General features: G+C 38.5%; 1 protein-coding gene across 1 annotated transcript in view; it reads right to left on the bottom strand.

Moving 5' to 3' along the window:
* The window catches only part of LOC114049961 (potassium channel subfamily K member 1), a 66,578-nt gene that overhangs the window by 6,641 nt on the left and 32,521 nt on the right, over positions 1 to 27,416 (bottom strand). The window contains exon 2 of the mRNA XM_027871445.1: positions 2,349 to 2,744. Within this exon, the coding sequence (XP_027727246.1) occupies positions 2,349 to 2,744 (396 nt within the window). The remainder of the gene's footprint in view (positions 1 to 2,348; positions 2,745 to 27,416) is intronic.

Genomic DNA, 27,416 nt, shown 5'->3' with positions numbered 1-27,416 from the left:
ATTTTCCCTGTGGAACAGAGATTTCATAATAAAAATTACAGTTTGAGCCAACGGAAAATTTGAAGAGTTATGCTAGAAATGAAGTAGGCCTCTCTGTAGCTATTTATATTTCCACATAATCTACCAGCAGGCCTAAATCTTTTCATGATTTCATGGTAATTCTTTTGGCACATCACTGTTCAATTTGGCAAAAGAATGATTAACCCTGCTCATTACATTTAAACTATAGGACAAAGATAACTTCTAAATGAGTAAAGCAATGTTCCAAAATGCGGGCAGAGAGAGTTTGGAGGAATGGAGGGAGGACATAATCTTCAAAGGCTAAAATAAAAATTCATTTTTAATAAAGGCAAATTCATTACTAAAGTTAGAAGAATCAGAAGAATTAAAAATCCCATCCACCCCTCTTTCCCCTATGACTACTCCCTTTTAAAATTCTAAGACTTGAAAACTAGTTTCAGACAGGCCCAGAGGTAGATGAGCTAGTCTCTGTGGTATCCTTGGAATAAACAGGCGTTTGACACTAAAAGAAGGGGAATGTTGCATTTGCCTTTATCAAGTAGTTTTTCCCCTAAAGTCTTCAACAGACACAGAGAATTTCATGACTTCTTCTTCTGGTGACCTGGTTTGGCAGTGTCACCCCAAATCTTAGCTTCCAATTCTGTTCATGAAGCTCAGAAGCTGTGTGGGGGCTCTTTTCAGAAATAGCAGTGATGTGCACATACAATCACAGAGCAAATAGCCTCTGTTAGACTGTGTCCACGGAAAATGCTACTTAGACACATCTACACCCAGCTACAGTATAGCTGAATGACAACACATGTCTCTCTCCCCCTTTATTTTTCCCTTTCTTCTTCACCCTCCACATGCAAACAAGCTTTGACCCTGAGGATGATAAAAAATACATTCCTGTCTCTAGCCTGTTCTCAAATCTCCCAGCACACACTTATTTCATGGGAATGACCTTAAAGCACAATATTTCTATTGAGTGTTGAAATGTAACCACAGATCTAAACACTTAATTATAATGTCTAGTTAACATTTATAGAGCACCTACTAGTGCCAGACACCATGCTCAGCACTTCACAAATATCTCATTTGATCCTTACAACAACCCTAAAAGGTAAGTGCTATTATTATCACAATTTTACAGTTGAGGAAAACAGGTTAAGTGACTTGCCCAGGGTCACACAGCTGAGGTCAGGTTTGAATTCAGGTTTTCCTGACTCCAGGCCTGGAGTTCTAACCATTGTGCCACCTAGCTGCCTCATTTTCCATTCCAACATTTAATAGAAAAATGAGGAGATTTGGATGGAATGAGTTAAAGGGAAAAAAACCTCCCAACTTAAAAAAAGAGAGAGAGCGAGAAAGAGAGAAAGTCGAAACCTGTGACTCTGACTGAAGCTGTTTTAAATTATAAGTTCCTAGTCATTGAAATTTCAGCTCCCTAGAGGCTTTACTTTGCCGGGAACTTTCTGCATAGACTTTCAGTCTTTAGGAGTTTCAGTATCAGCAAAACAAGCATAATGATACTTACCTGTTCTCTTGTTCAGAAAGAGCTGCTCTCTGAATAAATCAGATATACCTGTGAGTGAGGGTATCCTGGTATGTTAAAGTACATGACCAGCATTTATACGCTCCAGTACAAGTTCTATAAATTTAAGATTATTTTGCAAAATTATGGTATTTCAGTGGGCTATTCAGTTTTTGTTATAGTGTTTAGATATCATGGAAGAGTGCGATATTTGGTATTGGTATAACTGTGAATCTATTTTTAATGCCTAGAACACTTTTCCATCAGCATGAATGTATCAGGCAGGAGAGAGGGCAGGCCTTGGACTCAGGAAGACTTGAGTGCAAATTCTAACTCTGTTACTTATTGCCTGCATGACCTTGGGTAAGCCACCAACCTTCTCTGAGGCTCAGTTTCCTATCTGGACTAGATGGCTTTCTTTCCAGGTCCAGATCTATGATTCTGCCTCTGACACATACTGACTTTGGACTTGACAACCTCTCAGTGCTCCATTAATGAATAACTAATACAAAATATAAATATTATCAGGATTGTAAGAATTGTAAAGGAGCTTTAACTTTCAGTAAGGATGACAATTTATTTTGGCTTAATGAATTTGCCAGAGAGTGGAATAATAATGGGAAGGAATAGAAAGGCAGGTACTAGTCAACTCTGAAAATGATCAGACCTTTGAAAAGTGGCCAACCATCAATAGATGGGGTGGACTTAGGGTGCAAGGACAAGGAGAGGAGAAGGAATGGAGTCAGATCAGGATTCAGGAAACATTTGGGTTATACACCTTCTGCTTGCTTTTATAAATGTCCAAGATACTTACATGTGATGCCTATCTTATACAGCTCCCTGAATTTCTGATTGTAGCCTTCTCCAGGAACATAATCCCCCAGGCCAATGGTGCTTAAGGAAATGAAGCAAAAATAAAAGGATTCCAAAAAGTTCCAATCGTCTTCCAAGATGGAAAACACTGCCGCCGGGATGAAGAAGAAGCAGGACACAGTCACGAACCCAAGCAGGACGGCATGAATGATGGCAACCACTTGTTTGGAGAATCCCCAGCGGATGTGGAAGTACAGCACAGGCCTCCGGGTGACGTGAACGGTGATACGCTGGACCACTGCTGTCAGGAAAAGGAGGGTGAAGGGGATGCCAATGACGGAGTAGATGATGCAGAAGGCCTTACCTCCGTCTGATAAAGGGACCGTGTGTCCATAACCTAGGTGAATAAAAATGAAACTAAAGTAAGAAGCCTAAGAAAGAACATAAAACATTTTGAGGACACAGATGAGATCATCTGGCAGGAGGGAAAAAAATCAAGTTACTGGGGACCTGAAGCTGCAAAGGCAAAATTTAAAAAGGGTTTTGTAGACTCTGTTAAGTTCACTGCTTCCTATGAAGACCTACTAATCACTTCAGCCTCTCTAGAGCTGATTTGGTTTTGAAATCAAAGGCAGTTTGAGATGATGGTTCTGTTTGTTCCAACAGATTTGCTCATTCATTAACATCTAATGCTAACAGGTCTCCTGATTGGGCAAGAAAATCCATCCTGGGACAGACTACCTGGGCTGTCTGTTCAGGTAGACAGACTTGCTCCCAATAAGGAAGGTCACAACAATCTGTCAGACCAGCACAGGAAGTTTTCTCCAGCAGGGTTGACTTGCACATCCTCATCACTCCTAAAATAGCTTTTATGTCGTGCCTTATGCACTTGGTATTCATTATCTCATCTGAACCTTATAAAATAAAATCCTATGAGGTCTGTACAAATATTATTTTCAATTTGTACACCAGGAAACTAAGGCACAAAATGACTAAATGATTCTCCAGAAGTTAGAAAGCTAGTAAATGTGGGAGACAAAATTCCTACCTAGTTCTCTCCTAATATCAAAGCCAACATTTTTTCCACTATACCATGCTGCCTAATTCCAGGTGATGTCTACAATTCCCTGAAGTCAAACCTTTCATTCAATATTCTATCTGAACTGAACAGCAAATCAAGGTGGGCAATACTTAGCAAGTCACCGACATACTGTTTGAAAGACACAAAGCACTTTACATACACTTTCCTCATGAAAACTCTTTGAGGTAGTTAGTGTAAGTACAATCCTAATATTTCAAAGGGTGCATGACTTCATTAGTTAGGGTAGTATTCCCTCTACTGACTCAGAGTCAGAGGTTCCCAAAGTGGGTGATACCACTCCCCCAGGGGGCACTGGAATGATAAGGGTCGGGGGGGAGTAGTAGCCTCGGGTACAATTGGGGGGTACATTGAATAAAAATAAGGGGGTGGTAGAAGCTTAAGGAAAAAAGAGAAGATAAGAAAATTTTGAAAAACCATTCATATATATTTCATCTGTTGTGTAACAGAGTTAAAGTCACAGTGATTACATTAACCCACAAATTTACAGTAAACTCTTAAATTTAAGATGTCATTAAAAATATTTTATAATTTTTTGAAATGATGCAAAAAATATTAAAGGATTAATGGTTTACTGAAAATTTCTATAGAACCGTAGATTTTTTCTTAGCAATAATGCATTTAATTAAATTTTTAAAATGAATGAATGAATGAATGAAAGTATTTAAGCTCTTACTATGTGCCATTGCCAAGGGCAGGTAGGTGGCACAGTGGATAGTGTTGGGCCTGGAGTCAAGAAGACACATCTTCATGAGTTCAAATATGGCCTCAGACATTTACTAGTATGACCTTGGGCAAGTCCCTTAAGTATTTGTCTCAGTTTCCTCATCTATAAAATGAGTCAGAAAAGAAAATGGCAAACCACTTTAGTAACTGCCAAGAAAACCCCAAATGGGGTCACAAAGAGTCAGACACAACTGAAAAATGACTGAGCAAAAACAATGAAACTGTGCTTTCACTATGTATACTAACAGTGTTTTCTGCCAACAGATTAAAAGAAAGCAACAATCTGCAGAACTTAGTGAGAGCCTTTTCCTTCTCCTGGGGTCTATATAAACAATTTTAGTAAATGGAAAACAAAATGCAAAATTTACATCTCATTTGAATTTGCTGCAAAATTAAAGGGCAGCATATTGGAAGAATCATCCTACGCAATGAATCTACAGCAGTTTCTCCATATTAGACAACTTAATGCATCAGATGGAAAACTTCAGGCTTGCTTGAATTTTAATGAAGTAATGAATAATTTATCCAAGTTCAATCCATTGAACCCCTAGATAAATCATGCTGCAGAGTTCTTTTCTCTCTTTTTTAAAATTTATAATCCTGTTGGAAATGATTACCAAGCATGAAGACTTTCAAATAACCCAATAAAATGTTATTTGGTGACCTTTACCTTTGATCACAATGTTCACATAATTTTTGGCTTAACAAGTTGGCCAACTTGTTAAAAAAAAAAAAACACCTGGGAAATGATTTTTTAAAATATCCATTTAACCCAGCCCATGACTACACTAGACTCTTAGGTGAAAGGGACCTCGAATTTTTTTCATTCTCAAAAAAATGTTTTTTTGTCACAAATCTCTCTTTGGTAGTTTTGTTCAGGTTTAGAGGTTTAGGGGTGCTGGAACCCCAAAATCACAACACACAGGTCCTGCCCAAAAGAATTTGACCCAAGCCTTCTTTCTGCCAAAGACAAGGTTTATTAAAGATCAGCCATATAGGACAGACTCTTAAGGAATCTGAATATTAGTGAGCTATTGGCTGAATTTTAAGAATGTGAGCACTTTAATGGAGATAAGATGGACCTTATATACAGAAAGACTGTGGGAGGGATCTATGAGTTGCCAAGTAGTTTGGGGTGACTGGAGGAGGGGTCTAAAGAGTATCTGAATGGGAGTGGCCAGTAATCTAATGTGAACAGAAAGCCAGAGACCTGAACCACATGGCCAAAGGAGAATGGGATCTAAATATGATTAAGAGTGGTAAATGGCCAGGGGCAATCAGGAGGTAAAAGAACAGAATTGGGAGATTGGGCACAGCAGCACTGAAAGGCCAGCTGAATGAATTACAGGCAAATGCCAGAGATTTGGGAAAAGTCCAGGGATTTTCTTTTTTGGGGTCCAGATCCCAAAGACATGGTCTTTTCCTTTTAGGGATTCAGATCCCATCCACATGAGTCAAATTGAAGTCTATGAATCATTCTCAGAATGTTTTCTTTATGACATCTACAATTGAGGGAAATGTTAAAATTTTTAAAATTAGTGAAAATAAAGATGTATTTTTTTTAATCTCATATAAATTCACAGACCTCCTCCCCCACCCCTTGAACTTCCTGAAATCTGTGAACACCAGGTTAAGAATTCTTGATGTAATCTAACTCCTATGTGAGCAAAGGTCCATCCCCTTCGTAGCATTCTGAAAAAAATTAGTCACTTATCCTTTGTGTGAAAACCTTTAGTAATGATGTACTCACAACCACCTTTGGCATTCTATTTTTGGACAATTCTAAGGATTAGGAAATTTTTCTTTGCAAGTCAAAAATCTTCCTCTCTACAATTTGGACCCATTGCTGCTTCTGGTGGGAGTTCCCTGGTCGTCCCCTTCTACCTTAATCCCTTCCCTCTAAGATTGTCATATAATATATGGCTACTTTATGTAGCTTATATGGTCATAGTTATTTTCATGCTGTCTCCTACATTAGAATATAAATTTTGTAAGAATGAGGATTGTATTTTTGCCCTTCTTCCTATATTCCACCCCCCCATCCCACTTACTGGTACTTCTCATTTTTCCTGAGGCAACACCCATTCAGTGATTAAGGCTAGGTTAAAAAAAAAAAAAGAGGCCATTCTTTGCCTCATTTAACCAGGTCCAGAAAAAAACATCTAACTGGGAGGGCAAGACCCTCAGGGTTTCTGGACAAAATAGAAATAATTCCTATTTACCTTCACTGGGAGTAAACCAGGGCCCAAACAATGACCAGGAGGGGTTTGGCTTCCTTGTCACTTTCTTCTTTGAGAAAGAAGGACGAACAACAATAACAAAAACAACAACAACAACAACTTACTGGCCCAGAATAATGCCAGTTGACTGCCTGATTCTGCCATGTGGGCCTAGGCAAAATAAATTTAATCCTCTTCCCTCTAGGGATTTGTAGCCCTAGAAAGAAAAGACTTCAGGGAGAATGGCTGAGGTGGGGGTGTGTGGAACTTGAGAATAGTCTTCAAGTATTTAGAGGCCTGTCATCTGCTAAAGGAGTAAGACTTCTTCTATTTGTGCCCAAAGGTCAGAATCAGAAACAGTAGATAGCAATTTCCAAAAAGCAAATTTAGACTTGATCTCAGGAACAATGTCCTAAGAATTAAAGCTGTTCAGAAATGTAATAGGCTGCCCTAGGAGGGAGTGGGTTCCTCCCTCAATGAAGGCCTTCAAGAAGAGGCCAGATGACTACTTGCTGAATATGGGATAGGAGGAACTTCTTTCAGGTCTAGGCAGCCACTGAGGTCTATTCTACCTCTCAAATTCTGTTATTCTGAAGACAGATATGTTCTAAGTTCCCCCCTTTCTCCTCTTATTCTCCTTTCCTCTCCCCCTACCAATCCCTAATAAATTAAAAAAACAAAACAAGAGAAAAAAACAACAACACTGCTTTTCTCTAGGCTAAACGTTCCTTCAATCATTTCTCATGTGGCATGTATATCAGTCCTCTCACCATCCAAGGGACACACTCTAGCTTATCTGGTCCTCTTCTAATAAACTGAAAGCCCAACTGAAAACAATACTCCAGAAATGATCTGACTTGTTTTAATGTTCTACAACCACATATAGAGAAGCAGAAAGGCATACAAAGAATTCCATAAAATGGCTTCTTTTCACTGTCAAAAAAGTTTTGCAGTAGGGCTAATCAAAGTCTGTTGCATACTGTTTAATCAATTAACAAGCATTTATTAAGTACTTACTTTGTGCCAAAACTGTACTAAGTTCTGAGGATAAAAGAGAAAGGCAAAAACATGGTCCCTGTCCACCCAAGAGCTCACATTCTAATGGGGGAGAAATGTGAACAATTAGGCACTCATAATATAAGGATGACATAAATGGGAGGTAATCCCAGGGGGAAGGCACTAGCAGTAGGGATTCCTTGGACAGATGTGAAAAGACTCATCTCCCATTCAATAAAATTTCATTTAATCAGAACTAAGAAATGGGATAGTGAGGATCTAGAAAGGGCTTGAAAGACATATGGCTTCCTATTCTACTGAACTAATCACAACTACATCAGAACCTTCCTATATTACCTTTGGCGTCCACAGCATAGGACTATATAATCAGTGAGACCATGTGAAAATCTTATTCTTCCATCATTTCTGGTGATTAATCTACTTTGGACAGAGGTCAAGACAGGTATGTTATAACAAATTCTAGGTAGGAGAAAACTATGTTTCTTTATATTGAGACAGGTTTAGCTCAGTGGATTTAAGAAGGTATTGGTAGACATGTACTCAGGCCATAGCACTGCTGAGAAAGAGGTATGTGGCCCTTTCCTCTTATGAAGTATCTAGGCAGTCTAAGAGCTGGGCAACAAGAACCTCATAGCTAGATTAAAATTGAGTTTGCCCCAGTAGGCCCACACAAGAATTGTACAGAATATAAGCAACAAAGTACCCTGAACAGTTTGAGGTGTGAACGTGGCTCAGAGGTTTAGTGCTTTCCCCAGCTGTTAATGCTCTCTCCCTCCTCCAAATCTCATATTTATGTAAGTACATGTCATATTCTCTTATTAGAATGTAAGTTCCTTGGTGGTAGAATTAATTTTGTTTTTGCTTCTATATCTCTAGCACCTAGTACAGTGACTTGAAAGTAGCATGTACTTTTGTTATTCAGTCTTTTCAGTCATACCCAACTCTTCATGACCCCATTTGGGGTTTTCTTGTTAGAGTGCCACATGATTGTTAAATTTTATGGTAATTCTATACAAGGGTCAGGGAGACTTTAGAGTGCAAGGAGTTCTCACACCACTATGGCTTCCCTACGTGACCAGGAAAAATGAGTTTCACTATGTATAGAACAATAGGTTTCTTATAAATCTTTTTCTTTTCTTTTCTTTTTGTTCTGCTCTAAATACAGAATCTCATTGTAGCTGTTTTACTAACCTGGGAAAAAAAACTGACTGTTCTTAGTTTCCTCATCTGAAACCCACACTGGAAAATTGCAATCCAAAGTTTAATTAAAATTTCCTAATCCACCTCTTTACCTCAAAATCAGGGGTGACAGTGATTAGCTAACAGCCAAGCAAAGAGTTTGTATGAGGTCAAATTGGCATAGGCTTCATACTTGAGATCAATTTGTCTTACAGGCAAAAAGAATCCTTTCTAGTAATTAATGAATGACTTCATTTTAAGCACAAACTACCACTTAATGTGGTAATGTTCTCTGTCCCATACCACGGGGCTTCACAGTCCTCAGGTTTTTTTGAGTGTATAAATTCCTGAACCTATACGTAGTTTAAATTTAATTTCCCACCCCTGACCTACCTGTCTCACTGAGAGAAAGTATATTTGGCAACTTCTCCCAGTCAAAGGAGGTGTGTTCATGCCTAGGACAAGGCTCAAGATAGGAACAGAACGATTTGAAGAGGGCAGGAGTGAGCACGTTTACTCAAAAGGAGCAAGTATGGCAAAAAAAAAAAAAAAAAAAGGAGGGACAAAAAATGAGATCCATAGAGTTGTCAACTTTTCTCTTAGCATTTCACTGTTCTAGTCATTGAATTATGTCTCAGGGATCCATTTTCCATCCCATTTACTCATTTCTTTCATATTTTTTGCTGATGGCCAGAAGGCATACAGAATTTTATCTTAAACTGATTTACAGTAAGATAATCGCCAAGAATCCCACTTCTTAAAAAAACAAACAAACAAACAAACAAAAACTTACTGTATGGTGTGATTTGGTAAGCCACTTCCAAGAAGGTAAAATTATTAACCCCAATTTATGGGCAGTTGATTTCAGAAATGTGAACACAAAAGTCATACATAGTATCACTGACCATTAATTGTAGAGGGAAATGATACTGAAGGACATCTAAGGAGAAAGAAGTTACAACATACAAAAGAAAGAGGACGGAGACTTGAGTTAAGAAAACTTGCAGGGGGTTAAGATTAAGGGATGGCTTCTGAAGATACTATAAAGAAAAAAGTGGAAGGATGTGGCAATGGATGTTGTTGCTTGTCCTTCATTTTTGAAGAGGACCAGTGACATCATGGGTGATAACTTGACTCTCAAGGGAATTAAATCTAAGTAAGGTAGAGTTGCTCCAAGTTGTCAACCTCATTCTTTCTTTTTGAGTCATTAAAATCCAGTGGCAAGAAAAAATCAAGACAACTGGTAGTGGTCCAGGATGCAGTGGATGACCTTGGTGTCTTCAATGCTTGACCAGTCTCTAAGCACTCCACAGCACCTGCTTCAGCCACCTTCATGTCCATTAGAATAAATTGTTCATCCACCCATTCTGCCAAAGGAAGTATTCACATGCTTGGGGTACATACCCCTCTAACTTACCAGTGAGTATGAGGCCTGTCAGTTACCCTTAACCTGGTTTAGCTGTTCTATTTAGAAGGTTTTACTGGGCTGTGGCCAGTACACATGCTACAGCTTCTTGCAGCCACAGGCGAGAGGTAACAAATGGACACCAAAGGTAGCTGAGCAGCCCCGAAAAGGGTTCAGCAAGCCCTCAAACCCAGAGGTGCTGGTCCTCCCTGAATACCAATGCAAAGACAATGAAATGCATTAAAATAAGCCACAGGTTCCTGATGTTTCTTCCAGGAAATTCTTCTGGTGACCACATTGGTACTGTTCGTTTTGATGGAAAAAGTAAGCAGGAGAAGAGGATCATTGAGAAATGATCAATTGTCTTTGCCATGTTTGGACTATGCTAAGAATAATGGTTCCATCTGAGATGACAGAGGACTGGACTGAATGGGGATGAATGTGTTCCCTGGATGGGCAGATGGATATGTGTCATCTGAACAAAAACATTACCAAGTCCTAAGAAAGGAACCAGGACTAAGGCCTAACAGGCGATTGTTTGATATAGGATTTTTGAAGGCATCAGTGAGGGGGATTGTACAAAGACCAGGTGACAGTTAAGAAAACAAAATAGAGAAAGTGTTAAAAAGTTACTAGTGTCAAACCACCATCTCAATAGAAAATGTAAATAGGATAAAAATAGTTTTTGTAATGAAGATGCAAATGACTTTGGTAAATGAGGTTTCTAGAGCAATCACTGGTGTAAGTAAAATGTTGAAGCTTTAGGGCTCAGCAAGGAATAGGACTTTGTAGAACATCTGAAGTGCTAATGGCTTCAGTAGGAGAATATTAGTCATATTGCCAGCCCCTTTCCCTGTCCCCGTCCACATATACATATTAGGAGCTGTCACTAAAGTTCTACTTTAAGGCTGTGCTTCGACATGAAGGTGACCCAGGATTTTCAAAGTAGTCAAAAAAGAGTTTAAGAAAAAATGATTAATATTGATACTATATTTAGGTCACTGATAATTAGAAGTAGTCAAGATCTTTTATTGTTCAGTCATTTTTCAGTTGTGTCTGACTCTTTGTGACCCATTTGGGGTTTTCTTGGCAGATACTAAAGTGGTTTGCCATTTTCTTCTCCAGCTTATTTTACAGCTGAAGAACTGAGGCAAACAGGGTTAAGTGACTTGAGGCTGGATTTGAACTCAGGAAGATGAGTCTTCCTGATTCAAAGCCGAATACTCTACCCACTGAGCCAAAGGGGGATGAATTAGATGAACAATAAAGATACCTCTTATTCATAACATGGTGAAAAGAAGAAAATTTGATTTCAATAGCACAAGTAACTAAGACATTATGGGATTAGTGATTTCACAGTTATCTAAAAACTGAAAGTGGAAGTCCACAGTCTGCAAACTGTATTAGTTCTTTGTGCAGCTGCTAGTGGTTACATGGAAAAGTCAAAGCTTGGTACAAATCTTAATGGGCTAGTATTTCCCCCGACTCCAGACTGTTGGCCTCTTACCACTCTCATCCCCACAACTTCATTCAGCAACCCCCAGCATAGACCCACCTTCATGGTTACTTCCACAGCAATGTAGATGATAACATCACCATAGCTTAGAAGATAGCCCCTGAGAGTTGCTGTGGTCAAAAGAAACCTGCAGTCAACCTGGTTATGAGTTGTAAAGAACTTTGTTGAGCTGAGTCTCAGTAATAGACCATTTGTCAGTAGGCCCATACTAGAAACTCTTCCATATCCCTAGGCTGGAGGCTAGTATTATGCTGTCATTGCCATCAAGAATCCAAGGTCACCACCACAGTCATGCTGATACATCAGGGGACTGTCATAGTGCTTATTATAGAAACTATAAAACCAAACAACAGCTTCTATAAATGTTGTAATAATCAATTTGGCTGGTCAGCAAGGGCCCTCCCAAAGACCTTACATACACAATACCTATCCAGCACATTCTGAATTTTACTTATAATTGGCATTAAATTTTCTAGCAGGCTTGAATTTTTACTTAATCACTAGCATTTCTCCATGTTTCCTCCCTTTTTTCTAGTAGGCACCTTTCCCCCTGTTTTATAGAATGTTGCTTATGAAATTTGCATGGTGTTTTGTTGTTTTATTAAATGACTATTTAAGTTTTACAATTTCTTCTGTTTGGCTTATTTGGGGCCAAAGAAAACCTACTTTCTTGTAGTTCTGATTGGGGAAGAAGCATAGTAGAATGAGGGGCTGGGGGGGGAGGCTAGGAAAAGGGGGGGAATGTGAATGCTCTAGATAGTGTGATAGTGCATATATTGTTGAACTTGGAGTCAGGAAGACGTGAGTTTGAATTCTGCCTCAAACTCTTATTAGCTGACCAGCTGTGCGACACCTAGACTAGTTACTTAGCTTCTTGAACCCTCAGTTAGAAAACTGAATATCATTTTCCCCAATCCATAGATTGGGGAGAGTAACAGTACCTGTCAGGGTTTTTATGAGGATCCAATGAGATAATATGTGAAGTGCCATGTAAATGCTAGGTATATTATTACCACTACTTAAAAAGATTAATCAGGATAATATTATCAGGTTTTTCAGGAAAATATTAATAACTACTCATTTATATGCTTACTTTCCCATTTGTATAAAATCTGAGAAGCAGTATGGTATAATGGCTAGAGAGATCACCCAGGAAGTTAGGAAGACCTAGGTTCAGGTCCTCCCTCTGACATATACTAGCTATGAGCCCCTAAGCAAGTAATTTCATCTCTCAGTGTTCTAGGTGACATTCCAAGACTATACATTGCAAGGAAGGTGCTGCTTTGTATTGTTAGAGGGAGTTTCCTTAGTTGGGAATTCTCTAGCCTATTGAAATCAGAGGTATAGACTCTATAAAATATAAAGCCTTTATAAAGCCTTCATAAAATATTTATAAGAATAAAAATGTACATGTGTCAAGGATATCATTGATGAGTACATGAGAAGGAAATAGGCAGGCTTTACCCAACTATAGTATTTTTACAGTCAACACCACCACCTTAATGGCTCCCCTTGAAGAAGCAGTTTCTCACACATATATAAAAATGAATAAGGATTCCTTTCAAAATTTAAAAACAGATACTTGATGATGCCCTTTATTGATATCCAACAGATTATAAGACACGGAGCTCAAAGGTATGTGCTATGATCAAAGATGTCTGGTGAAGAAGTGAATTGAAAAAAAAAAATTCTGATAGATGGTAAAATAATCCAGATTCTCTTGTCTACAGATGACATTGTAACTGAAAACTTCAAGTCCTCGAATGAGATCCATAATCAGTCAAGACTTTGGCCTAACTATCCAAATGAGAAAACCCAACTGGATGAAGAATATCTATGATCTAATGGTCCTACAGTACGATTGTAAAGACAGCCCCTATAGCTAGTCCATCAGTACAGACACCCTAGACAGACAATGATGATGGAAAATAGCCTGGAACCTACCATTGGATAGGTGCCCTTTGGAGGATTTCATGGAGGACAGGGACAAAAATCATACGAGATGGAAAGGTGTTGGATTACGATTTATCTACCAGTGGAGAGCACATCCATAAGGATGAGATCACATATCAAAATAATGAAAAAGAACAAGAAAGAAACATGAACCTGGAATAACACCATCTAGTCTAATTCTCACAATTCACAATTGAAGCATTTAAAACCCAAAGTGAAGGATTTGCTAAAGACAATGCTGAGAATAATATGAGGAGCCAAGGCTAGAATACAGATTATCTAGTTCATATGTCAAAAAAAAATTATTCCCCCACTGAGCCATGTCATTTCTCCGCCACTTTCCTTACCATTTCATAGATTTTTTTTTTATTACCAGACATGATTTCATCTGTATAGGGAGATCCCAGTAAGGAATTCCCTCTGCAAATGTTGACTGACACATGTTGTGCAATTTATAGTCAAAGAGAGTTGTCTGTGGAAGTAAATAGCCCAGTGCCTCAAAGCCAGTGTCAGACATGGGACTTGAACCCTGAACTGCAATCTTCCTGATAGTCCAGTTCTTGACGTGCTCCCTGTCCCTCTTTTATCACTCTCTGCTCCTCATTCCTCCCCTTCCCTTCTGTTTTGCACACATGCAATATGTATATATACACATATATGCATACATGTACATATACATACATTAGTGGGTCGAATATATGAGCAGCATGTGTTATATATGTGTATATGCATATACACTATGTACATATGCTCAAACACATATGTATGCATATACATATGCAAATACCTATGCACACACACATACTACTCATATACAATCTACTACTTGTGTATCTATGTACATATGTACACGCTGTCTAGTGTATACATACGTGTACCAATGTATATAGTATATGCATATGCATGATATATATGAATGCACTTACGTACAACTATACATGTTTATTGAAATGAAATATAATTTTGTATCTTAGATGACTTCTAGATTATGAATATTTTCATAGGATGATATTTAGATCTGGAAGGGACCATGTAGATTCAGAAGCACTGCTGTAGCTTCATTTTACAGATGAGAAAACAGGCCAATTCAAGCTTTATTAACTTGCCCAAAGTTTTACAGGTAGTAAGTAATAGAATTGGGCTTAAAACTCAAACTTCTGGTCCTCAAATAAAGCCCATTTCTTACCCTCTCTAATACACTATATTTCCCATGTATCAAGGGTTCCTACAGTTCACATTTCCTAGATACACTATATCATAAGATAGTTTGACATTTAATTTCCCAAGTACTTTACCTTCTGTTGCCTGTCTGCCCCAGGGCACACAAAAGACAGATGCTACCTGCCTTTTTCATTTTCTCTCTTCTTCCCAGATCATTGAAGGCCAAGCTGGCATGCCAGCAAGAACTATTGATGCCAAGTGCTCTAGGCCACAAAAAAATGAGGGGATGATTTATAGGGAAACAACTTTAGCCTACAACTTCATTAAATCTGAACACAGCATGAGGCAGCTTCTGGTGGGCATCTTTTCGAAAGTCAAATTTTCTATCCATTCTCTACAAGATTGACAGGACTTTTAACATGGACGAAATAAGATTTTGTCCAGGTACGAAATCTAGTAGACTCCTGAAAGCTGTTAAAAGGGATTAAAAGCCCAGGAAAAGGTCAACATCTTTGGTCAACACAAAAGGACAAATGCTAAGCATTTTTATCATTATTTTCTTAGAATTCTAAGTATTCATATGATTATGAAAATATTAATATCTCCTCTTGAAATCTGGTAATTATGTCACAATCTTCACTGCTATTGCCAGGGACAGAGGAAGGAGAGGAATACCCCAAAATGAGTTCACATGAGAAATGTTGACTTTTCATCACTAATTGCAAAACATGCCTCTTCACCCTCTTCAATCTAAATGCACACAAATGGATACTTCTTACTACTAATCACATTTTCAGCTAGAATTTCAATTTTGTAGATATAATATTTTGCCCAAGTTCTGTGTCCTGTTATTTAAGGGGAGAAAAAAGGCAGTAGATTGTGTTTGATATTTTTAGCTAAGAAAAAAAGAAAAGAAAAAAATTACTGAAAAAGGAAGGAAATAATAAGAGGCCTAAAAAAGTTACATTTCCCAATGCTACTTGTCTATCTCTATTATCAATTTGGGAACTCTCAGGACAATGCTACTAATCAGCTATCTGAAACTTCATTCCTTGTGGTTGTTGTTTACAAAACTATAACTTTGAAAGCTTCCCTAAGGGCTTTAACTCACTAGGATGCTAGGAATTAAAACACTTATTAGACTTGACAGATAATATAAATGTTTACTGGGAAGTAAGAGAAACAGAAATAAGCCAGATATGATGAGGGAGAGAGGGAAGAAGTGAAACAAGGTCACAGATTAGCATGATGCCCAAAACATGTCAACACACATAAATATCCGCTCTGACTTAGATAAATGTTTGAAATGTGGACTTTTCTTTCCTTTATACAAATGATGAAAGCTGAATATAAAAACATAATTTGGGGAATAAATATTTACATTACAATAGAAATCACACAGGATCTATTTAAATAGTATCCTCATCTAGGTTAAGTTATTAAAATAGAGTAAAGTTATAAAATAGGGTAAGTTATTAAAATAGGGTAAGTTCTTAAAATAAACTCCCAACTTTTGGGCAACAGATCTACTGTGTTAAAAAAAAAAAAAAGATAGCTTTACATATAGTCTATAAAAAGCCAGAAACTGAAAGGAATCAAAATTTCCTCTAGTGAAATACAAAACTGCTTGGTCCATTGCGTTTAGTGAATAGAGGGAGTGAGAGGGAGTGAGAACACATTGCTAAATATTTACTTTTCCAATCAAATAAAATCCCATTGCATTTACTAATTAAACTACCTTGAAGCATTGAAAGAACAATAGCCTCCCTTTTTGACATCAGGGGAAAGTGCATTATTGTAAATAGCAAACACACAAATAACAACAACAAAAGGAATTTTACTTGAAAAGTTCAGCTATTATTGTTTATTTGTTTTGTTTTTGAGGGTTGAAAAAGATTGTATAGGAATCAAAATGTTGATTTTTTAGGGGATTCTCTAGAATGCAACTTGAAAAACTGTATAAAGGCAAAAGGTGGGGCTGGGGAAAATGATATTCAGTTGACATACTGGCATTAAAAAAAATAAATAAAGGTGAAAAACCAAGAGAACAGAACCTATCCTTAGTTGCTCTCACTTCCCACTCCAGCCAGGAATACCTTCTTCAATATTTGTGTTCTCTTGGTTACTTTTTAAAATTACCATATTGCTGTATCATTATTAATGTAACATCAATAATAATGTCACATTTATATGCCACTTTAAGCTTGTAAATATTGTCCTCATGATAACATTGTACATTAAGTAAGATAGATATAAATAGTTAGCCCCCTTTTACATATGAGGAGATTGAGTCTCAGAGAGATAAAGCAATTTACCCATGCCACACAAGTAGTGTCAGAGTCAAGATTTGAACTCAAATCCTCTTGACTTAAAGTTTAATGTTTTTTTTTCTATCTGTACTATCTGCCTAACCAATGCTTCGCACATAGTATGAATTTTTAAGTCCTTGTTGATTATCCAGTTCATATGATTTAAAGCTTTTAAAGAATGGTAGTCAAACTCATTCATTGTGGTAGTTATTTCACTGCTTTGCCCTGACCACCATCTGTTTGTTGTACTTTGACATCTGCTTTCCTACCTGGTTTCTGATGAACTGTTGTAGTATATCTTGTCTTCAATTCTTCTGTGGTCCTGGCCCCCTGATCACCTGTATGGCTATGGACCTATATCTAGACCACTAGCTTCCCTACCATGGCATCCTATCTTAAATCTGATATTAAACGGAAAAGGGTATAGAAAGTTTCTCCTTCCCTAATTGCGTATGACTACCTGTTGCTGACATAGACAAGAGTAATATTTTTAAACAAAGTTCATTTAATGAAGCCAACCAATAGAAGCAACTGGGTAGTTCAGTAGATAGTATGTTAGACTTGGAGGATGGAGTATGAGTGTTTGAATCCTGTCTCAGACACTTACTAGCTGTGACACTCTGGGCAAGTCACTTAATCTGTTTGTCTCTGTTTTGTCATCTGAAAAATGCAGACTAATAATAGCAACTATTTCATGGGGTCATTGTGAGGAACAAGTGAAATAATGTATGTAAAGAGTTTTACAAATAAACTTTGTAAAACAAAGTGCCATATAAATGCTAGCTATATATCAACTATGGATGATAGCAATCTGTGTTTGTACAGCACTTTAAGGTTTACAAAATACTTTATTCATACTATAAAAAATGATTTCTCTTGGTAATGTGTGTCTTGGAGACAGAGCTTCTCCTCTCCCTGCCCCTCCCCAGCCTTCTGAAAAGTTCTTCACAATGACATTACTGAAAATAAGCTTATCCTTGTCAAACTCCAACCCAGGCCTGAACTGATTTAATCTGCTCAAATTTGGGTGGAGACAGATTCCCAAGACTTGGGGTGGTATTTCCTCTGTCCTGATGGCTGGTGATACCAGCCACTGTTGACCAAGATTAAGTGACCTAAGTCACTTACTCAAGACCTCGTTTTAATATAGCCCACATCCCAGTGTATTGACCAATCATGGTTGATTTGCACCCTTGGTAACACCTACTCTTTGAAGAGCATATAACCCTGTGCCCCCAACCCCCAATTTAAGCCAGTTCTGAACTGTTCCCCTTAGAGGGGCCCAGTTTTGGACTGCATTCCCATGTAATGCATGTCAAGCCAGCTTGGGAGAAATTAAACTGTGGACACATGCACCCTAAATTGTTTATCTCTTAGAACAGAGTCCGTAATTTATTGGGGTTCAACATAAAATGGTGCCATTACTCAAGATTTGAACTGTAATTTTTGAGGGGCTTTTTACCTGAACAGGGCTGGTACTGAGCACCCACAGGACTTTCTCCTGAAGTCCCAGCCCTGAAGTGTGTGAGTCATCTCTAAAATCCCTGCTCTTTATCTATCAGACTCCCCATATTGCATATTGCAATCCCCATTGCAATCCCCATATTGCAGTCTGTTTTTCTCTCTAAGCAGCTCTGGGGGTGGGGGCCTCAAGAGAGGTCCTCTCTGAAGGGATATCCTCTGTAATTTGGCTATAAATTGTATCATAATGGAACGATGTGGAACTAAAGGATAAATTGGCATGTGCTGAATTTTGACCAGTCTAATTCTAATTCTAAATTGGTTGATCTTAAAAACAAAGCCTAAAAAACCAACAGGAAAATTGGCTTCATATGTACTTTGTCTTGTCACACTGTTTCTGTCTCTGTGTGTGTTTGTAAAATGGTATTTACTAAGAGAGCAGATTTTTCATTTAAAATCTTGGCTGTTATGAAAATACATAAAGTGGTTTCAGGTTGTAGTTTCAACATATTAGTGATGAGATAAATGATTCTCTGTGCAAGGTGATTTAGAAATGTATTTACCTAAATTAATAGTGGGTTATTTCAAGTTTTAAATACATTATAATATGTAGGGTATTGCTACATTTCTAAAATGTGCAATTGTCCTTGGACTGGCCTTAAATGGGTGCTTTCTGAGAAACAGTCAGAGTCAACAGCTCAATGGGAGCAGCAGCAGAGGTCTAAAGCTAGTGATTAATACTAAAGCAATTACTGTAATGAACTGTAAGTGGGAAGGATCTTACTGTTTTGATCTGAATTCATTCCATGGCCTAGCAAGGGTTAAAATTAGTGTTTGAACTTATCATATGTATAAGATTCAATTACTGAAGTGTCTTATTTTTTCAGATTAAGTATGGGTAGAGAAGGATAAATAAGCTTGAGAAACAGAGACGAAAATCTATTAGACCAGTAACTTATGATCTTAATGGAAATTTGATTTTGCTCATGTTGATATTTAATCAGGAACTAGTATATGTGTAGGAATGTATACACACTACTTAAGACTATGATTATTGGAACTTGTTATTCAAGACTTCATAGGACTGTTAAGTGACCGTTATTCTGAGTCTGACTCCAGGTATGGTTATCAAGGAATGCTATTGAGCCCCTGATCCATGATGCTGGCAACCCTGAGGGGGTCTATGAACTGCAGAGGGTGATCTCATGGGAAAGGTTGGGAGAATGACTTCTGCATGAGCTGAGGCACGATTCTCCTGACTCAATTTCCCCAATATGAATATCCCACCTGGCAGATTTTAATCCTGGCTCAATGCTATTGGCCATAACTTCTGCTTGGAATTGACAGGAAGTTAGGGAACATTGTTTCTATACTATAGTCATGTCCCTATTCTTTTATGGCAATTTTTGATAATCAAAAAGTTTTATAAGCATAATATTAAATAATAGGTTGATACTGGAACATCTGAGGTTATTACAGTAAGATGCAAGTATAAGATTGAGCTATTTGGCCTAGAATTTTAGAATTAAGTATTTAGCTTTGACATCTGTTAACTACTATATTCCTGTATAAGTCAGGGTCCTTTAATTCCTCATAATGGTATGGGGATAATTAAGTCAAAGACTTGTGAACCAGGATATTATCCTGTTACTTATTTAATATACCTGTCTCAGTTTTGTTACAGTTAGTTGATGTTAAAAGAAGAATGGATTGTGGTCTACCTTGTAAATGCCTTAAAAGAGCCTTAAATGAACAATTTATTTATTGTTTACTTTTTCTTTTTGGTATTTACTCACAAAGGGGATTGCCCCCTTTGATTTATCAATACATTGATCAACTTCTCCCTCCCCTCTCCCATATTGTTACCCATTATAAGTCCCCAAAACCCCCTGAGGAAGTGTTGACCATATCAGTTAGTGATTCATTGAGAAGGCTATGCCTCTCATTAGAATCACATGGGGGAGTGTGAAAAATGATTTCTCTTGGTAATCTGTGTCTTGGAGACTCAGAGCTCCCAGCCCTGCTCCCTGCCCCCCAGCCTTCTGAAAAGTTTTTCACAGTGACATTAATGATAATAAGCTTATCCTGGTCAAACTCTAACCCAGGCCTGAACTGATTTAATCTGTTCACGTTTGGGTGGAGACAGATTCCCAAGACTTGGGGTGGTTGTCCTGATGGCTGGTTGATACCAGCCCCTTTGGGCCAAGATTAAGTGACCTAAATCACATACTTAAGACCTCATTTTCATGCCCACCTCTCAGTGTATTGACCAATCATGGTTGATTGGCACCCCTTGGTAACACCTACTCTTTGAAGAACATATAACCCTGTGCCCCCAACCCCTAATTTGAGCCAGGTCTGAACTGGTTCCCTTGGGGGGCCCAGTTTTGGAGTGAATTCCCATGCAAAGCATGTCAAGCCAGCTTGAGAGAAGTTAAACCATGAACAAATGTACCCTAACTTCTTTTGTCTCTTTCTTAGAACAGACTGTAATTTATTGAGGTTTGACAATACTATTTCATTTGTCATTTGTAATAACCCTGTGGTGTATACATAGGTGGTGCAATTAGTATTATCATCATTTTACCAACAAGGAAGAGGATGCTGAAGCTCAGAGAGATCCCATCATTACATAACTTATAAATCAAATCAAGACATGGAGTCAGGTTTTCTGATCCCAAGTCCAATGTCCTTGGCAATGCCAAAGGTGGAACTCAGATGTTTTTTTGCTCAATGTACTCCTTCCCACCAAAATAATGGTAGTCATGATGATGATAAATAATTCATATCTATGTTACACATTAAAGTTTATAGAGCCTTTTCCTCAACAACCCTGAAAACTTCAAGCTTTATTTCCTTTTATTTTGCATATACAGAAACATGGGCTCAGAAAGACCAAGCGATTTCAATGTGGTTACACAGCATGTTTGAACCAAGATTTATACTTAGGCCAAATTCAGGACACTTTCTACTATAATCAATCTATCAATATTTTTTAAAGAACCTTCTATGTTCCAGGAATTATTTCCCTTCCATTCCAGATGGGATGACAAACTTGTACACATATCAGCATAAGCAAAAGAGATACAAGGTCACCTTTTTTTTTTTCCATGAGGCAAGTAGGGTTAAGTAATTTGCCCAGAGTCACACAGCCAGTGAATGTTACGTGTCTGAGCTCGGATTTGAACGCAGGTCCTTCCAACTCCAGGGTTGGTGCTCTATCCACTGTGCCACCAAGCTACCTCTGATACAAGGTAACTTTTGAGGAAGCAAGTACTAGTAGCTGGGGGGTAGCTATCTGACTGAAAGTGGATAGATATAAGAGATATAGTGGAGATAGGATTGACAAGATTTAGTAACTAATTAAATATATGTGGTAAAAGAATCAGGAGTCTAGGATGACCCCAAGGTTGTGAACCTGAATGAATGCAAGATTGAACAGAAAAGTTCGGAAGCAGGGTGGATTTGCGGGGGAAAGATAATTAATTCTGTTCTGGACATGTTGAACCTGAGATGCATTAAGGAACTCTTAGTTCAAATACCTATTGGGAGTAATAATAATAAAAATAATAACAACAGCAACAATAGCATTTATATAGCACTTTAAGTTTCAAAAGTGTTTTATAAATACCATCTCATTTGATTCTCACAATAACAGGTGTTATTTTTTTCCCTGTTCTAGATATGAGGAAACAAGGGCAAGGAGAGACTGAGTGACCTGCCCAAGGTCACATAGCTTTTAAGTATCTGAACCAGGATTTGAAGGTCTTCTTGACTCCCAAGTTCAGTGCTTTATCCATCATGTCACTTAGGGGCCTAGGAAGTTGATGATGTGGGACTGAAGCTATGGAGAGAGACAAGAGCGTGACACAGAGATCTGGGAGTCACTTGCATGTAGATAACAACTCAATCCCTAGGAGATGAAGTTATCAAGTGATAGAGAATACAGGGAGAAGAGAGGAGGGCTTAGGACAGAACCTTTCAGTACACCCACAATTGGGGTCATGATGACTGTATGTATCTTGTTTGTACATACCCGTTTGCAAGTTGCCTCCCCATTTTGACCACCCTGGAGAGTACAGATTGGGAGTCTTTTGCCTTTCTGTCCCCAGTGCTTAGCATAGTACCTGGAACATAGCTAGTGTTTAATAAATGCTTGTTAAAGATAATCCCAAATGACTAATGATGAAGAATAATGTCTGCTTCCAGAGAAAGAACTGATATTGTTTGAACATAGACTGAAGCATGCTATTTTCCACTTTCTTTCATTCTTTTTCTTTTATTTGGTCTTGTACAAAATGACTAATATGAAAATGTTGTACATGATTGCACATGTATAACCTATATCCAATTGCTTACCATCTCAAGGAGGGGTGAGGGGAAAGAAGAAGGCTGGGATAAAATTTGGAACTCAAAACATTAAAAAGAAAAGTAAATGTTAAAAAAAAAGTTTTAACATGTAATTAGGAGGAAAATAAAATATATTTAAAAATAAATGCTTATTAACTTGACTTGATCTGAATGATGATTCCTCAAAGAAGACTCAGAAGGAACAATCAGGTAAAAGGGGAACTAAAAGAGGGCAGTGTGATGCAAACCTGGAGGGGAGAGAGTCTTCAAGAGGAAGCTATCAAATGCAGCAGAGGTCAAGAAGGATGTTGATTCAGAAGAGGCCATTTATCATAAGCAAAATTGTCACTGGTCATTCTACAAGAGTCATCAACAGGCACATTTCTTACTGTTTCCTTTTTAATAAAACTAGTATCCTGTTCACATTTCCATCTCCTAGCACACCAGAAGGAAAAAGTATACCACTTTTCAAAAAAAAAAAAAGCTGAGCTAGAAAAAGCTAGGTTCTCCCCGGCAGTGCCCAACAAGTCTATAGCATCTTAATGAAGTAGCCACCACCTGAGGCTGAATTATGCATTGGATTTCTAGATGTTAATGCCGACCCACGTCTTACACATTTCAAAGTACAATATAACTGAGGGACAACAGGCAAGAGAGTGTTAGGAAGCACCACCCAAGTAGCTCCTGCCTTCAAGTCGCCATGTCTACATGGTACTGCCTCTACCTTTGACTTCCCTGAGGGACTGTTTAAGGTTTGACATCATCATATGGAAGACACTGTCACAGAGGGTTTAAGGTTATTATATTTTAAAGGCTTCCTAATAATGTCCTTTTAAAACAAGGTTTAAATTCATGCTGTCGGCATTTTACCCCAGGCTTAAATGCTGTGCAGACAACAAAGTACTTAAATTGTCACTCCCCAGGGACAGCCTGGAACAGTGCCCAGTGGAAAAGACTGCCTTAGTGTGCAAGGGTGATGACAAGCAGCAGTTACTGTGTTTGCAAGAAATCTCCCTCCTGGACCAGGTCAATCCAACTCCCCCTCAGCCTGGACAGATGGGTTTAGACCAGTCCTAGAATCACCAGGGAAAGAGACCTAAAGGTTCTGATTTAAGCCAACTCCCCAGGCCACTTTCAAGTGGATCATAAATCAATACTGTAAAACCATATTGGCGTCCCATGGGCTACTGCTGGCTCAGAGGCGTTAGCCTGCTTTGGGTAGGAACTAGTACGCCCTGCAGAGCCAAGAAAAGGTATAGCAAGCATGGGAAAACAGCTTATCTGTTTGATCGAGACTCTAGTGAAGAAACAAACATGAGGTGAGTCACAGCATCACAGAATTTGAAAGCTGGAAATGACCTCAGCAGTCCAAACCATACATGAAAGGAGTCCTCACCAGGACATAACACAACAAGGGGTCAGCTAGCCTCTATTGGAAGTCCTCAAATAAAAAAAATAAAATAAAATAAAAAAATCGTCACCACCTCTAGAGGCAGCCCATGCCACTGTTGTACATTTCTAATTGTTAGAAAGGTTTTCCTGACATCAAACCTTAATTTGGACTCTTTGTAACTTCCAACCACTGCTCTGCCCAACCCCACCCCACCCCCCAGAATCAAATAGAACAAGTCATTTCTCTTCCACACTGGTACTTCTTCAAGTATCTGAAGATAGTTATCAAGTTTCTTTCTTCTAGGCTAAACATCCTCATTCTCTTCCATCTATTCTCACATCCCTACCTTAGATCTCTGGCTTGTCCTGGTGGAGGGGCATGAGTGCTCAAAGAAACTATGAGTTATGCCATACAGACCCAAGATGGACAGATTACAATGGAGACTTCTGATAAAAGGTGATCCACTGGAGGAGGAAATGGCACACCACTTCAGTATCTTTGCCAAGAAAAGCCTGATGGGGTGCTTGCCCTGGGACCCCAATTCCAAAACCATATTTCTACCTAGCCTCAGGAACGCTATCCCTGGCAGTTTCTCCCCAGCCCAAGGACACTATGCCTAGCAGTTTTTCATGAGTGGGCCTCAGCAACACACTTATCTCTCTCCCTGGTGCAGTTACAAACTTCACCTGAAGGAATTATTAGCTTGAACTGGCTTTGTACTGGGTCATAAAGATATTCATACCCACTGGACTATCTATACTACCTCCTTACCTCATTATCTATATCCTGGACTCCTCATTATGTGTATTCTACGTATGTATATTCCCTACATCTATCTTGTCAAACAAGACATTGATTGGTAGCATTGGTGACAGACTGGGTAACTCTCAGTTGGCCCTGACCACTAGTTAACTTAGTGACATAGCAGTCCTAAAAACCACACCTCCATGTAGCTCTACTTTGGGCTTTTCCTGGTGAACTCTGGGTAAAACGCCTGTGCGGTAGATACAAAAAGTGCAAGTTCCTTTAAGAACTGACAACTCCTTAACCACTCCCTAATCCAGCTCCAAATCACCTAGTTAGCATATTTGGCACATATTTTACTATAGTTTATCCAATATAAACTTTAACTGAACCCCTCTGGGGTTGCAGGTTCCTTAAGAATCCTTGCCCGCTGAAAAGCATAACAATAAATCTTTGCCAACTTGACAAAGAATGCTTGAATCTGTGAATTCATTCCAGATGACCCTGTCCTGTACTCTGGTCTTTGAGGGGTCTCTGAACCTCTCAGACCAAAACAAGCCCATGGACAGTAGTAAACTGATAAAAGAGATGACATTTGAAGATGAGCTATTATTAGTTTCCTTTATAGTTCCAACATGTCACCTGGAAGAAGCTAGTAGAAAACAAAAGGCAATTGATACGGGAAAACACATGAAATGACTCTTCATGAGATCAAAGCTATCTTAGTATAAAGGATGAGCATAAACCAAATTGATTTTATATATTCAAAATGAGATCTATCCAGGGGATTTTATATTATGCAGCAGAAGTATGTGAATAGATTGGTTTAACTGAAAGCAACACATGATATTCTGCTTACAAAATTGACCTGTTAATAAGTAGATTTGCATTATGAGTATGTTTAATTTTTTCTTTGTTTAATCAGGTCATTTTTTTAATAGTCTCAATACCTATAGTATAATTGACTTTTTTTTGTGTGTGTGTGAGGCAATTGGGGTTAAGTGACTTGCTCAGAGTCACACAGTTGTAAGTATGATGTATCTGAGGCCATATTTGAGTCCTCTTGACTCCAGGACTAGTGTTCTTATCCACTGAGCCACCTACCTGCCTGACTTTTAAGAGGAAAAACCAACTACTTAATAATTCACAATTATATAGTATTCTATGATCATACAGCTAGTAAGTGTTAGAGTTAGAATTTGAACTCAAGTTTCTCTGGCTCTAGGTCCAGTACTCTTTCTCCAGAAAAGTAGTGCTTGAAGGCAGGAAGACCTGGGTTCAAATCCTACTTCAAACATAGTAGGACATTTGGCAAGTCAATTAGCCTCTTTGGGTTAAAGAGAACCTCAAAATAAAATACTTTCATACAAAATTCTTGTAGTCCTTCAATTAATTAGCACTTATTTATTAAGCACTTGCTAAATAAAGAGTGCTATATAAATAGCTCTTTTTAAGATATGGGGGGAAAAAGCCATTTTTTTTATTATGGAAAACTTTATGTTTTAGGAGGGAAATCATTTCTAAAATATGTTTAGAACTCTAGTCGATGCTTCAAGCCTCTAAGATTAGAAGATTGTTCAAGCAAAGACCTGGAAAAGATAAGTCAAATTAGGAAGTACCAATCATGATATTGTGGTCTGAGAGGTTGAGACCCCTTAAAGACTGGAGTACAGGATGAGGTCATCTGGAATGAACTCAGCATTCTTTAAGTCAAGTTGGCAAAAAGTTTATTGTTATGCTTTTCAGCGGGCAAGGATTCTTAAGGAACCTTCGAGAGACTGAGGATGGAGCTAGGGTTTATATGGAAAAGGGCATGGGAAAGGAATGCCAGGGATACTGATTAGGTAATCCAAAGGTCCAGGTGTGTTTGGGAGCTACGGATGGGAGAGTAGAGGGAGTATACCAGACAAGGAGGGAGATGTCAAAGGCATGTATCTTGGGAATCTGGCAGGAGGAAGAGTCCCTGGGCCAGCCAAGGACAAAACTCCTCGGGCTAGACAAGACACCCCTCTCTCTCTGTCCTGATTAGAGAATGCTCTGCAACATGGGAAAGTTTTCTCACAAGACAGGAGCTTACCAAGGAATTGGGAGACTTCCAGAGATATGATGTGAGGGCTGGGGCCTAAGCAGCCCAGCACTCTCTCACCCAGCTTTGTGTAGCTGCACCAGGAAGAGAGATGAGGGTCTCACTGGGGCCCACACATGAGTAATTGCTAGGCACAGTGTCCTTGGGCTGGGGAGTGATTGTCAGAGACGGTGTTTCTGAGACTAGGGAGAAATTGGGGTCCAAGTATAAGCACAAGCACCCAAGCACCCCATCAATGACATTATAGAATACATATAACATGGCTTACAAGAAATATCTTTTTTAAAAAATGCATTTTGTGGTGAGATCAAGGTACTTTCCAAAATGTCACCTGGAAGAAGCTAACCTAAAACATAATCCATGAAAAATCCTTTGTAACTTTCAAACTGACTTGGTAGGAAAATGGGTTAATATGACAAAGGTGACATTGTATCACATGCAAACAAAAGGA

Source organism: Vombatus ursinus, unplaced genomic scaffold, assembly GCF_900497805.2.
Source record: "Vombatus ursinus unplaced genomic scaffold, bare-nosed wombat genome assembly UNPS02014798.1, whole genome shotgun sequence".
NCBI classification, from domain to species: Eukaryota; Metazoa; Chordata; class Mammalia; order Diprotodontia; family Vombatidae; genus Vombatus; species Vombatus ursinus.
The sequence above is the reverse complement of the archived record's forward strand: the minus strand, read 5'-3'. Positions and strand labels throughout refer to the sequence as shown.